This window comes from Acartia tonsa, chromosome 5 (assembly GCF_053477335.1).
Source record: "Acartia tonsa isolate MP-2025a chromosome 5, ASM5347733v1, whole genome shotgun sequence".
Classification (NCBI taxonomy): domain Eukaryota; kingdom Metazoa; phylum Arthropoda; class Copepoda; order Calanoida; family Acartiidae; genus Acartia; species Acartia tonsa.
Window position 1 is genome coordinate 29722189 of NC_137264.1, and position 15103 is coordinate 29737291.

Genomic DNA, 15103 nt, shown 5'->3' on the forward strand with positions numbered 1-15103 from the left:
TATCTAGGGAGTAAGAAAGGGAACAGAACGATAGTCTAAAACTATGGTGACCTATCTGAAGCTTCCCAAGAAATGAGAACTCCTTCAGTTCCGCATTTATAGAAATTTAAAATTACTACTTGATATAAAATGAACGACTTAACACAAACATGCAATACCTGAGGTTTTCATTTAAAATATAAATAATAGGTTAGGTAAAACAAAAAAAATGAGATTTTTAGGCCTATGTTTGTCTATTTTGATGAAGAAACTTACTTTTATTGTTTTTTCTTAGGTTTTTTCCTTGAATACACTGTGTCTAATCATAAGGACATTATGTTAGATGACTCAGCAAGTTTGGGGCCGAAACTCAAAAATCCTATATTTGATATATGACAACAAAAACTTAAGAAAAAATGCACTTAACCCCTGCGAGCCACCCACTTAGCCTGTGGGGGTCGTTCCCTGACTTCCTGAATAATCTTTAAAAATTTCCTCATGAATAGACACAGTGTATTCAAGGAAAAAACAATTAAAGGTAAGTTTCTACATCAATCATAAATTTAACATATTAAGAGATGAGACAAATGAACATTAACAGATATAGAGCAACAGCGCATATAAAATATTTTACATTATTTAGTAAAGAAATTCAGATTAATCTATCCCAAAGAAACTAAATACATGATGTTCAATATGGATATACTTACTTTCTAGACTGAATTAAAGAGATCCTTCGCGTATAATATTATGCCTCAAGATACAAGGAATCCATATTCAAAAAACAAGTGAATGAGATGAGAAAGCGGTCTTAAAATGAACTTACGTTCTTTATGATAATGCTTATAGATTTGCTACGCTTCTAAATGAAACCTATTAAAATGCCAAGTTTGAAGTCTATAGGACAATTATAATATTCTTAAATAAACGACAAGAGCTATTCGTTATGGAAATTATAAATATAATTATAAAGAAACTTGGCTCTTAATAAGACAAAAGAGACAAAACTGCAATGATCAATGTTACATAACACAATTTAGTTAATTCCAAAGAATATTTACAAGTAGAAAATCAATTTTGATTCTTTTGGTTTCATATATTTCCCTTCCCTCATAGGACAATTTTGAGGGTAGCTAAGATTAAAATTGTTAAAAATAATTAAGACAATATCCATAAAAACGATGCTTTGAAACAAAACGGTAGGACAAACAAACTCTAAGACTAAGTGTCAAAACTAAATAAGCAGAATATTAATTTAAAAATCTCTAGTTTTGACAAATCAGGTTAATAGAGCCCTAAAAAAGGCCTTCACTCCCCAAAAAATACTTTTGGGTGGGGAAAATTTCTTCACTTCAAATTTTTTACCCACCTCAAAGAAGGTCTAAAAATAACTACTCTATGACTTTTAAAGTATAAAAGCTGAATAATTGAAAGCCAGAAGTTGAATATCTTGGAATTATTGGTTCACTGATCATCTCTCTCTCCAGTAGTTTGTAATATAATTCAAGTTTAGATCAACAATGTCTGCTGACAAGAAAACAGGCAAATTATAGTTTTATAGCGCTGCTACTTTATATCAAGGACAAGTCCGTATATCCGCCTGTTATTGAACTAGAGTTGCATATGTAGTATCTTAGTAATATCTGTCATCTAGTTTTCACCCAATACTTTAGTTATCAAACATTTGTTATTAACGAATTTAATATATAATTCACTTTATCTGTCCTTCATTAACAATATGGAGAAAGTCTTATTTTCTCGGCTGCTGTCGAAGAGATACAGCTGAAATTTTCAAGATTATGACATATGTGCATCAAGGTCATCTATAGTATTTACATTATTTTGTCTGTCTGTCTGGTGTTTATGCTTAAAAAGACTCAAACCTTGTTGTGAAAAAGATTTCGTGATTTTGATTTGAAAATTATCTCTCTTATCTTTGCTATGACAACTGAATATCTGCTCTGTAAATCTCATTGTATGTTTGTTCATTCCATTATTTTTTTTGTGCTTCGCTACTTCTTTGTACTGTATTTGATATTTACTATGCTTCCTTGTAGATTGTTGTGAAGCACTAGAGAAATGCTGTATTGACGACAAGGCTAAGGAAGCTTGCCATGAAAAGGTAAATTCACCAAATAATAAACATAGTAGCTCTAGATCCCTACTCAGTAAAGTGGCCGGGCATATTATTGATTAGAACGAGTACACACTAAATGACAGTTATTTTTTATTTTATCCGTGTACTACATATGTAAGATAAAAATAGATTAATTTCTGTAGGGAAAGATAGTTTTTGGAAAATACTTTTCTTCCAAGAAATTGGTCTCTCGTATTATTCCTATTTTAGCTGTACGGATTATTGTATCTGACAGCCCACACAGGGCTATATTTCTATTCAACAAATAAATGAGCTGCAAAGAAAAGTGAGGAAATTGGGCAAAGCCATCAAATCTAATAAGGAAATTATCGTTAGGGATGAGAAACCATTATACTTGGCATAAAATTTTTATAAACACTATCTCTCATTCGTTGTTTTAAAAACCTGCAAACACGAACAACGGACAGACCAACTAACAGAGATTTTTAGTCAGCTTCGCTACAAAATTATTATAACTTTAATAGGATTCAAAAAAGAAGGTTGGAAAATGCGCAACTGCCAAAAAGACAAAATGTCACGAAAATGGAGAAAAAGAGGATTGTAGCCATCATGAAAAGGATAAAGACTGTAAAGACAGGTTTATATCAATTATTAAATCTTCTGGTAAATAGACCTAGGAAGATAGACATACGAAGTAGTATACATTTTTATTAATGCCAAAAAATTGCATTTTGATAAAATGCCAAAAGTTTGCCAGGTTATGTAAGCCTTGATGTTCTAAAAGCAACTTTGATAAATGAATTGATGATTATATTCCTTCTCTAAAATCAGCCTAAACTTACAATGAAATTAATTTAAAAAGATTTTCAGCTGTGGTTGGGAGGCAACACTTATTAGAATTGACGACTTTTTCATCTGCCCCAAAATAGTATTTTAGATTTATTTCGCTTGTAGGCTATTCCTTATTTTTGCTATAAAATCAATCTAAGAGAACAAAACAGAATTAATGAAAATCTGAACTCAAATCAATATCTATTAATAGGGAATCAAGTGTATTATTTAATTATTAATATACTTGATAAAAATCTTTTTTAAAACCATAATCAACTATATAACTAATTTTAGCTCAGATTGTGGAGATTGTCATGATGAGTGCCATGATGAATTTCAATGTGAAACAGAAGCAACATGTCAAGAAAAATGTCAAGACTCTTGTCATGAAAAGGTGATTGTTATACTGTAATATCTCATATTCAAAGATAGCTAGACCATGACCAGTTTTAGGATAGATGTCTCTACATTTTTATATAATCATTTAAAACCAAATGGATTTTTAGGTTTCTTACACCATTTCACAACTGCAGTTGTTTCACATTCAGTGTCAACTGAAGCCACTGATTTTTAGAAAATGTCTGCCATTAAGAAAACATTTTTAAAATTGTTGGTTGCAAAGCTCTGGTTTTAGCAGTTGTAAAGGTTGATAATGTTTAGGAATCAGATGCAGGGTGTTCCCACCATGAAGCAGACGCAGATGATCATCACCATCATGATTCACAAGAAGAATGTTGTCATCATGATAAAACTGAATAAATGTAGTTAGATCAGTCCCTTAAATGTTTTGACCTTATAATTGAATTCCTTTCTTTCTTATTTTCCTTGATTACCTTTCACTTAGAAATTAAAACAATGACTATATAGGGATAAGGGCAAGGATAATTGATGATAAACAATGTGCTTTCTTTTTTAACTTCAACCCTAAGTGTTCTTAGCTAAAGAATGGCATAATGAACTTTGGAGGACAGTAGGAGACATCTTTTTCACAGATAAATTGATTTTTACCCCAGGGGAAAGATTGTTTATCATGTAATTTTAAATCCCAGCAAACCTGTAATTACAAAATAGTGCCTTTTTTCTATTCTCTTTTCTTGTCATTATATATATACAAATATCTTATCCTTTTTCTTATTTCAATCTTAAATTTTTCTCCTATTCCTTACTTTTAGAAGATGCTCTCTATGTCCCTTTGTCTGTCATCACAAACAGGATTTTTCAGCTTCTATGTATAAGAATAGACAGCTAAAAACCTTTATGAAGATTTTTGTTATCAATGTTTAATCAGTCTAAAAGAGTTTGCCCATCAATCTGGTAATAAAGTTAAAAATGGATTCTATGTCTGTAAGTTGCAATTTTCTTCGCTTCTGTATGAAATGTGTTTCTAAAATTCTGTAGGAAAATCCTAAAACAAAAATGATATACTTTATACTGTCTGTTTGTTTTGGCTTTCATTGTGATTCTCTGCTTTGCGACTCCTGGATGTTTTCCTTATTGTAAAAATATTTATCTCCCCTATACATAAATTAATCTTTAAACACTTTTTTTCCCGTAATAATCCTCTTTTATATTATTATTCTATTTTAGTCAAAAAAAAAGCTTTTTAAGATAGACATTTTCATATATTTTATTATTAATAAAATTTTATGAATTGTGACAATTTGTAAAATATTATCTTTAAATGTTTTATTGATATTTAAAATTTTTTTGTAATTTGTTTTGGAAAATAACTGAAGCATGAATTTCACTTGCAAAGAAAATTTGACCTGGAAAATGTGTGAATATCCTCATTAAACTGTTTATAACCTATTTTTGAATGGTATATCAAAAATATACTCTGACACCTTAAGAATCATACTGCAGAGCTAAACATGAGAATAATAGCCCACATCGATTTTTTAAAGATTTTAAAGTTTATTTTTTACTATGGATTAAGTAAATTTTGCTGGATCGTGATGTTTCTTTTCTTTTTTGGTAAAATTCTTGCTTACAAAGCATTTTTTTTCATAATATGATTATAAGACAATGATAGTAAAAAATAGCTCTTTGATTTTATATTTATAGTAATTCATTAAAAGTTAAAGATGTAGGATATTTCTTTCAATTAACATAAAAACTATGAGGATTCAGCATTAACCAATGACAAAACTAGAAATCTTTAAATTTTAAATATAGTGTTTTTACAAAGTGACTTATGTCCAATATAATAGAATAATTTTTATTTGATTAAAATGAAAAGAATGAAAACTAAACACATTGAAGATACTTACTTTTTAAAAATATTTTTAAAAATAAGTTTGAATAATATTATTTCATATCATATTTGTAAATGTGATGAAGATAAATTTGTTGAATTGCATAATACATTTATTTTCATTTTTAAAGATTTAGCCCTCTACAGCCGACTTTTATGTGTTTTACTTGGATAATAGACATGAAACATTTTTATGATAATTCATTTATATATTTAAAAGAATTAATTTTTACTTAGTTTTGATAGATGAAATCAAAAGACCTAACTTTACTCTATACTAGCATACAATATTTATGAAGCAAAACCCTCTTAAAGCTGAAAATTTTACCCCCAAAGGAAAGAAACATCACGATTCAGCAAAATATACTTAATTCATAGTAAAAAATATACTTTAAATTCCTAATATAAATCAATGTGGGTTATTATTCACATTTTTAGCTCTGCAGTATGATTCTACAGGTGTCAGAGTCAGAGTGCAATTGTCAGTTGTAACTGTTGTATTTTTGACAGTTGACATAATTTTTGCATTTTTATTTATCTGTTAATTATAATATTATTGTCAATTTTCAATTAAATTCAGATGGTATTAATACAACCATTCAATTTACATGCAATGGCTAAAACACAAACAATGTACTTTTGCCAATTGTACAAATTACCATTACCAAAATGTAAATTTGTTGCTTTTTAAAAAAAATTAATGTGAGACAAAAGTCCGCAAATATTGAATTTATTTAACCACATTTTTTTTAAAGTTTTATACAATGTAATATTTTTCGTACATTTTTTTTTAAAAATATAATGAATAACATAACTTGTAATAGTAGATATATCACGCTGCATAGAAATATTTAAATTTTAAAAAATGTTTTTTTTTTTAAATCATTAGACTGTAATCAATTAATTGTCATTGTGTTTAATTGGTAATATATGTCAGTCAGGGCCATTTTACCAATGCATATAAACTATTAAAATTTGATAAAGAAATAATTCATCCTATTATATAAAGTAGTAAGCGTTTTTTGTCTGTCCCGTAGGATCTCGCTAACCACTGAACCGATATTGTTTTCCTTTACAGTGAAGCTTATAGGTCCTGAGAAGGTTTTATTTTTGAGGAAAGTCTTCCCCCCCCCCCTCCCCCCCAAAAATATTTGTTTTACTCTTTTGAAACTCAAATTTTAAATGGGATAAGGTTGGCTTTTCCCCCTCCTACCTTAAGTGCCCCTAGGTGCTTCTGGGGGCGTAGCCGCTAGTTCATTATAAAGAAACAGTCATTTTTCTGAAATCATTATTCTTAGATATTCCTTTTATCTGATCCCCTAAGCCCGGACTCTTCATCTAAACCCGAACCATAGGAAAGTTTACAGGAATTGGCCCATTATCTTCATTCAATGTTATTAATGTGTTATAGGTGTTTAAGTCCAGACTTTCTTCCTATCTGTTTTAGTATTTTTGATAGTTGGTTCGAGTAAAACGACATTTGTGTTTCTTTCATTTTTCATTTTTCAATTTCTTCATTGTAGCCGCTCTGTTTCCTCGAATCCGTGCGGTTTTGACTAGGCTACGCCAGTCCCTGATTACGCCGGCAGTAGCTTTGGTAGAGTTGATGCGAATAAGGTATAACCAACATGCGAAATGAATCTAGAATAATATTTAGAGGGCAGATATAAAGGTCGTCAACTTTACTAAGTGTTGCCCCCACTACAGCTGAAAATCACGTATAGGTTTGTGATTATTTTCAAATTAACTTCGTTGTTGGCATAAGCTGGAATAACTGAAGTTCAGGCTTAGTAAGCCGCCTGACCTGTTGGGTGGGGAAAAATACAAAATGTTCTAAATAACTTTTATTTTATATAATACGCAATGCACAATTAATTGCTTAAAATACATATAACATTGTAATATCAACTAAAAAAGAAAGACTTTTCCTCTATATAATTATACACCTATCTATAAAATAAACATAATCTTAAGTACATTAATTAAATTCATGGTTAAATATTTATTGCTTACATACATTGCTTTAGGGAAGACTAAAAAAATTGACAAAAGAAAACAGCCTATATAATTTTAACAAAATTTTTCAAGTATTCTAAAAAAAGTGATAATACATCGAAAGAAAAACTTTATGCAGACTAAAATTTAGGCATGGCAAATATTTGCTGAAAAATTCGTTTTCCCTTAGTTTAAAATAGTTTTTCTTCAAATTAATTATCTCCCGGTGAAAAATAATATAAAATTCTAATCTTTTTAAAATTTAAAAACTTACAATAAAAGTATGTAAATCAATAAATGCATATTGTCTAGGCCAAAATTGTATAAAATTTAATTCTATTTAATATTACTTTAAAGTCAAAGTGGAAATAATTAACAAAAAATAATACAATGTAAAATTTACATATAAAGCACATACATAGAATTAGATAAATATATCATGAATATCAAGAAGGAAATTACAAGTTCACTAAAATTAATATAAATTTATTAAGTTATTTACTACTTTTTATTACTTATTTGAAGTTAAAAATTTTTTGAAATAAATCAAAAAGCCAACAATTTTAAGTTTTCCTTTCTATATTCTAGATAGCTAGGTATCTATGTTGTAAATACCTACACTTATTTAGGCTTATTTGCATCGAGTGCATGGCATAGCTGGAAGTATCATATTCACACAAATAACATGTTTTGTACAACGTAATTTAGGCAAGGATTTAAACTTTTGACCATCTCGACGATCATGACAGGTTTCATCGTGTTTTCACAGTAGCTTTTCACCTATTTCTAGCTCCTAAGAGAGCAATCATTGGCATTTACCTGACCTAACCTAAAATAACCTATCAAAAGATACTGTGAAAATACGAAGAAACCCGCTACCTCGTTTTCTTTCCATGATCCATGTTATTTTTTAAAGTATGCCTTAATAAATTTTCCTGGAATTGTGAAATATATTTGGTGCTGCGGAACTGAGCCAAGTCTCTGCCTGTCCCTGGACGCCAGTGAATGAGATCCGACCCTCCAGGTTCACTCTTGAATAACAACAAGGAAATTAAAACATTGTTCATAAGTTATAAGCGTAGCTTAAAATATTCAGTGAGGGAGGGAACATTGGATTGACAATTAGCTATCTCCCAAACACTGTTTTGATTGTTTGGTTTACACTGGCATTTTTCAAACGTTTTATACAATAATTTTCATCTAAAGAAAATGAAATTTTGTTTATTATCATTTGGTATGTTCACCTATTGTCTTATCCCTTAAGATTTCTAAAATAACAGGACCATGATAAACATTTACACTTACAGCCGTTCATAATTATAACTTCGTGTAAGAAAACTTTTATATAAGACGGAACAATAATCCGTTCTGTTCAAAATTTAGGCTAGAGGCGAAGCATACTAATTTAAATATAAAAGATTATGTATGTTACTTTTAAGCATTAAGTTAGTAATAAAAGTTATCGACAATTTAATGGAAAGTGCGATTGAATTCTATCAAATATTATTGAGTTTGGGCAATGATATAGTGAAATATTTTTTTGGAAAAGCAACAAAAACAGGGGCGTCCGGAAGAAACAATTAGAGGAGGTCGTACCTCCCCCTCCCGTGCCCCTCCCCCCATCAGGGCTTACAAATTTTGAAGAAAATCAGTGAACAAGTTTGCAATGTAGAAATATAAAAAAAAACTTACTTTAATGGAGAAAATATCTTTAAGTATGCCCGTATAACATCAGTATCCAAAGGACCCTAAACAAATCAAAATGTAAATATTGATTTTATTAAATTTGAAGGAATGAAGGTAAAACCTAGATGGTATACAGTTTGTTTTAGTCAAGTGGCCACCAGGTATACCCGTCTCCACCCCCTGCCACATAGTTTGTATGTGTCATGTAGCAACCAGGTTAATAATTTACCTGTAAATATTTGATGGCCTCCTGTGGAATCATATTATACCCGTCTCCACCCCCCGCCACGTAATTGGTACACACGACTGAATACTCTTTTTCATCCTAAAATGAAAATTTTTAAAGGGTTATATGACAAAAGACAATTATGAAGAAGCTGAAATAAGTAACTTTTATGGGTGTATATCAACTTAATGAAAAGAAAACGAAGGCTTAAAGGGGGAATGACTTTTTTCCTTAACACATCCCTTGGTTGTATTAGGAGGTGTGTGTATCAGGAGAGGTGTAGAGGTGTATATGGGGGTTGACAACTAGGGGGTGTAAACATACCCATCGATTTTGACAGGGATGTTGATACGTTTTCCTTCTGCACGCCTCTCATTTATATCACAAGAAAAACTAAGAATAACCAATTAATTCTATATTTTTTGACATTCTAATATTAACACTGCAAAACTCTTGTTATAACCTGCAAAGGTTGATAACCATTGTGACAGTCTGAACATCTGACTAGGAGCTCCTGGATTCTATTCCCAACTGGTTCAGATAAGTTGTACGTCAAATTAAACCCAGATACCTATAAACACATAAAAAATAGTACTTTAAAAGGATTTAATTTCTTTGTAAACCTTTTTAAAAATCTATCTCAATCATAACATTTCAGTAAGTAACTACTGCTGCATTTAGTACGTAAATTTTCATTTCTATAGTGCTATGAATAACGTTGTATTAAAGTCCTAACTATAATTGGTTGTGTCTGCTTATAGGAAAAGGCATTTTTCCTTCTTTTAAAAATCATGATTTTAACAGTGTAATTACCAAATTAATTCTCCTTGTTTTCGAAAAAAAATAAAGATATTCATTTATTTTTCACACACATAAAAAAACGGGGTGCTAGTTTTTTCTATGCCTCACCCTTACCTTTCAGGGTCTTTACCTGCAGTGTCCTAACCCTGCTGAGCTACTCAGTACCCAATATAGCATAACCTAACAAACCAAAGCAAACGAAAAACTAACTCTCATTTTAAATTTATTTCAAAATAAAGGGGGAAGGCTTTTTGTGCCCTTTCATGGACATCACTAAATCAAGTCAAGCGCCTGACATAGAAGCGTCTGTAGTAAGAACATGATGTATAACTCGAACCCGAAACCAAATAGGCGTGTTTGGATGACAATACCTGTAAAAATCTACCAGAATCGTTCTCCCCATCACTCTTCATATGACTTACACTATGCTCAAACACTTTTCTCAGAGTTGATCCACTAAAATCAATAAAATATTAGTAAACAGAGAACCAGCTTATAGTGTCAATAAAAAATAATACAAATGACCAATGTCAGGTATACATTGAAATAGACCAATGGTAAAATGTATACTGGCCTATCATTGGTCATTTATATTGCATGACGTCATTTTTTATGAGGCACTATAAGCTGCTTCTAAAAAACCTCAATGAATGTATTTTTTTTTCTTTTAAAGGATACTAAAATTGAAAAGCTAGAAATAGAAATCTAAAAATGCTATTTTCTATGATTGTCTACAAAATTAATGTAAAAAATTACAATAATATTCTTTTACATAAAACCTTTACTACTCAAAAAACAGTTGCTGTTGTTAAAATAAAAGTCTTTAAAAGTCCTTTCTAAACAGGCTATAGGAATCAGGGATAATAGGAATATCTAAAAACGTTATAAAAAAAATACTTACGTTAGTACGACAACATCTATCCCAAATTTGCATTGTTATAAAAACAGAATAAGTAATTATTTCAATAATATTTCTTTAATTAAGGGCTTTCATTATCTTTTATTTTGTTTAGGTAATGTAGTATTTTTGTTTTCTACTCTATTTCCTATAAGCATTCTTTAAAGCATACTATTTTTCACATATCTCATAAAATTAGAAAAATGGTTTTATGTACTTTAGCTTTTTAATCCACTTCCATTAAACCTACCCTTTATAACCATTACACCTTTACAGATTAGATTTATATTGTTTAATCCCAGCCGAAAGGTATCGTCTTATATTTCTCGTATCTTATGTTTATTATTTATGTAAAAATACTGCAGGGCTCGGCATCTGCCTATCAGCTGCCTGTAAGCCTCAGGGAAATCAATATTTTACAATTTTAAAAATCAGCTCGAAGTTTATACCTGATCCAAATATGGCAATCCCTCTTTTCTAAGCACCCAAACGGGTTTAAATTTGAGGCTTAGTTGCGGCTGACGCGCGGCTGCAGAGCCCTGATACGGTATCCATAATTCTTTAATGAAATTGTTCTTATAACAATAATCCTTGCCGAAAGTATTTCTGAATGGGAAAGAGTTTAGAAGATCCGCCAGGGTGATATTTCCTTCGTTGAATGATGCCCGGATACCTCCAGAATTTACTATGGACAGCTCATACCCTTTATCCCTGACAAATTAAATTAAAAGTTTAAACTTTGGTGATTTAAAATAGCTAAAAACATGTCCGAGACTTATGCTCATCGTTCCTATTATTTTCCGAGATCTTTTGGAACATACACACACTAAAGTAAAGAATAAGATAACTGCAGATAAAATTTAAAACGTTCGACAATCTCTTTTTTGCTATTAATTAAATTTGAAATAGCTAAACAATCACACTCTAGTTCTTTTATTCATGGAAAAGTCTCTTTTTCTTGGTTGTATAAATGTAAATTATGAGCAATTTGACTTTTGTAAAACATTTTATATATGTTTTATTAAGAACACTGGAAGTAGAAAAAAATTCAAATTATGGACATACTGGAATGTGTAGTGGGTATCAAAAACCCCCTAAAACATGAAATGGGGAAGAACAATTTTCTCCTTTTTTTTCAACTCCCGCCCTTAAAGCCATTGGAATTCTTAATTTTACTTTTAGATTTAAATTGTTTTGTTTTTTTACTTTTTCTGCTCCTTCTTTACCCCTTTGTTTATAAAGCCATTAGATGCTAAGGACACATCCGCTAGTATTTTAAAATTTGTTAACCCCCTTACCTGTGAGCCCAAACCATGACGTCAGCTACCAAGTTACCAATTGTACTTTCGGATTGTCTGTTTCTGTTTTCATTCAAATTCAAACATTATTTTAGAATAGATTTAATTCACCTAATTATATTTTTTCCAGCATGGCATCGACACCGATTAATATCCGCTGGATTAGAACTGATTCTCCGTCATACTGAAAATCATGTAAAGCATCGAATTACAGACGATTTTCCACGAATATTAAAATTTTAAGTTTAAAACCAGTTTTGTTAGTCCCAAGGGACTATTCTACCTTTCGTAAGAAAATGAAATCAATAATAAAAAAGCTTCTAATTTTGCAAATTATATTTAGTATAGAGGGGAACTAAAAACCTAGTTTTGTTGATGAAAAATTTATATTGTTTGAAAGTGTTACTTTTTATCTATTGCTGATTATCCTAATTCATAAAGTAGTAAGTTTTTTTGTTTGTAGCGAAGGATCTCGCTAACTGCTGTCGCGACATGGTTTTCCTTTACCGTGTAGCTTTGCATATGACCTGGGAAGGTTAAAATATTTTAGGGGATGGAAACACTACACTCCAAAGACAAATCACCACTAGAAAAAAATTATTCTCCCCCCCCCCCCATTTCATTTTTTTCTTTTTCAAAATGAAATCTGATGTTGGGGATAGGTCTACCCATCCCCACATCCTCAAGTAAACCTAGAGGCCCCAATGGGGCGTAGCCGCTAGTTACATTTATAAATCAGCTACGCGACTAAAATTAAATTTCATGGAATTTTAAAAGCTTTGTATTTTTGCATAGTTGTAAGTATTTTAATTTTATAATCAATTTCATTATTTTTTAATAATATTTAAATTTTCCTGAGTAAAGTACACCCAGAAACACCAACTAGCACTTTTCCTAAACAAATTAAAATATTTAGGATACAGAGACATGACATTGGAATATAAATAAGTCTTCCCTCAATTTGTGTGTAGCTAAAAATCTCTTTATGTAAAGAAATGTGTATGGATTACTTTTTGCGCTATTATTCTTTCTCACTTCCCTAACTCTCACACACCGAATAGTTTATAACTAGCCAGGATTAAGGCTAAGCTTCACTGAAAATTGTAGGTGGTTTTTGAGATATTACAGATTTGAGAGTTTACCTATATCATCCAGAATTTTCTTCCATGGTGCCAGCTCTTCCATAATTTTTTCATCTTCCTAAAAATAATCCGAAATAGTTATAATTTTATGACCCAAAATTTTATGTTTTTTTTGGTGAAAAACCTGAATCCAGTTGTCTGCCTCTCTGGGTTGAATAGATTAAAACAATTTTTCCGAATGATTGTTTTTATTTATGAGGCATAGAATAAAGTTTTTAAAATTAAAACATTATGGACTTTATATATTGTTTAATGTTCTTAAAAGGAGCAGAGACAAGTGTCAGTCTGAAAAAAGCATGGTATTGTTTCTTAAGCTAATTCTCAGAACATATAATGTAAAAAATAATAATGTTTAAGTGTAAAGTACCAGAATGTGTGACTTTTTATTGATCTTTTCTGATATTTACAGCAGTAATTGCGTAAAAGTTTTACATAGAAATTAGAAATACATGTTATTGTTCAGTTCTAAAATTGCCATACAATAATGTTATTATTAAAGTATTTTATACAAAAGTAATTTCCATAAAACTTTTCTCCTACGATAAATTTTATATTATGTTACACTATACAAGAAAATATCAAAAAGACTTTTTGTTTCGTGAAGGTTTTAATACTTTGTGATAGATCAAAAGGATTATTCTAATCTGAATTTAGTAATTAGAAAAATGTGTCTCATGATTAATTATCTCTCTGTCTTTTTATTTTAGTTCTATTTACCCAGACTTTTTTGTCTAAAATAAGACCTTGGATAAAGGACTAATGGTTTCCCCCAAACTCTTCATTAATCCTATAATATAAAGTAATAGGCTTTTTTTTGTCTGTAGCAAAGGATCTCGCTAACAGCTGAACCTATATGGTTCTTCTTTACGACGTAGCTTCTCATAGGTCTAGGGAAGGTTTATAACTATTTTGGAAGAGGGTATCTCCACTCATCCAAGAAAGATAATCCCAACACTCCCCCCATTTTTTTTACTTTTCCTTTTAAAACTTGAATTGAAAACAGGGGGAGGCACCTGCCCCTGGAAGATACTAGATTCGTAGCCGCTAGTCCTTATAATAATGTAAAAGTATCTCTGTCTGTGTATATGTCTGTCTGTCTGTACCGAAGGATCTCGCTAACAGCTGAACCGATGTGATTCTCCTTTACAGTGTAGCTTTTCATAGGTCATAGGAATGCTTATGGGGGGGGGGGGGGTGGCACTACCCTCCCAAGATAAATTGCCCCTAGATAAAAGTGGTTCCCCTAATAGTTTTTTACTTTTAAAATTTTTAAAAACTAAAACTTGAGGTTGACTACCCCTCCCCCCCCTGAAGTGTCACCAGGGCCCGTAGGGGCGTAGCAGTCATATATAGCAGTTTGTAAAATTTTAACAATAGTTAGATGCAATTTGGCCAGGATGGCTAGCTGCAGTTGTGGGTTAACTTACTTTGAAGCTATCATCTAGAAGGATTGGTTTTCCCGTCCATTCCATCAATTCTCCGCTTTCACTAGACAAAAACAAAAAGTTAATTTAAATAGCACAGCTAAATTAAGAAGGTAGGGAAAATAAAGAAAACAGTTACCTATAAAGTATGATATTTTAAGAAAATTATTTTTTTTCCCATTAATATACAGAAAAAAAGTTTAGTTGCTTTTATTTTTCACTGTGGTGTTATTCCTTTAACTACACCCTCCCCATGGGAATGACAACCAGAGAATAAAAAACCATTCATTGAAGGGCCTAGTAGTAACAATTATTTGTAATTAATTATCTCCTGAGATGTTTATGTTAATAATAACCCCTATCACGCAACCTTCTTTTCAGATAATTTAACCTTAAGACAGTCAATAAACAAATTACGTTTTCTCTAGCTGGAAATTTCCCTCAAAGTGGCTAGCGTGCACAAGCCCCCCC

The 15103-nt window shown here is 30.8% G+C and overlaps 2 protein-coding genes across 2 annotated transcripts in view; one reads left to right on the top strand and one right to left on the bottom strand.

Annotated features, from left to right (window-relative positions):
• Positions 1-1414: 1414 nt before the first annotated feature.
• On the top strand, positions 1415-4610 carry LOC145319226 (uncharacterized). Its single transcript, XM_080161204.1, has 5 exons — positions 1415-1521; positions 2037-2101; positions 2602-2714; positions 3203-3302; positions 3569-4610. Exons 1-5 carry the CDS (start codon positions 1500-1502, stop codon positions 3665-3667), a joined length of 399 nt encoding a protein of 132 aa, XP_080017330.1. The 5' UTR covers positions 1415-1499; the 3' UTR covers positions 3668-4610.
• A 2383-nt stretch (positions 4611-6993) lies between these two features.
• The window catches only part of LOC145319227 (snake venom 5'-nucleotidase-like), a 36634-nt gene continuing 28524 nt past the window's right edge, over positions 6994-15103 (bottom strand). Inside the window, exons 15-26 of the mRNA XM_080161205.1 lie at positions 14636-14696; positions 13209-13266; positions 12921-12960; positions 12067-12129; positions 11364-11479; positions 10772-10787; positions 10242-10326; positions 9533-9640; positions 9073-9168; positions 8850-8905; positions 8093-8188; positions 6994-7626 (exon numbers count right to left, since the gene is read on the bottom strand). Coding sequence (XP_080017331.1) covers positions 7557-7626; positions 8093-8188; positions 8850-8905; positions 9073-9168; positions 9533-9640; positions 10242-10326; positions 10772-10787; positions 11364-11479; positions 12067-12129; positions 12921-12960; positions 13209-13266; positions 14636-14696 — 865 coding nt within the window. The 3' untranslated portion in view covers positions 6994-7556. The remainder of the gene's footprint in view (positions 7627-8092; positions 8189-8849; positions 8906-9072; positions 9169-9532; positions 9641-10241; positions 10327-10771; positions 10788-11363; positions 11480-12066; positions 12130-12920; positions 12961-13208; positions 13267-14635; positions 14697-15103) is intronic.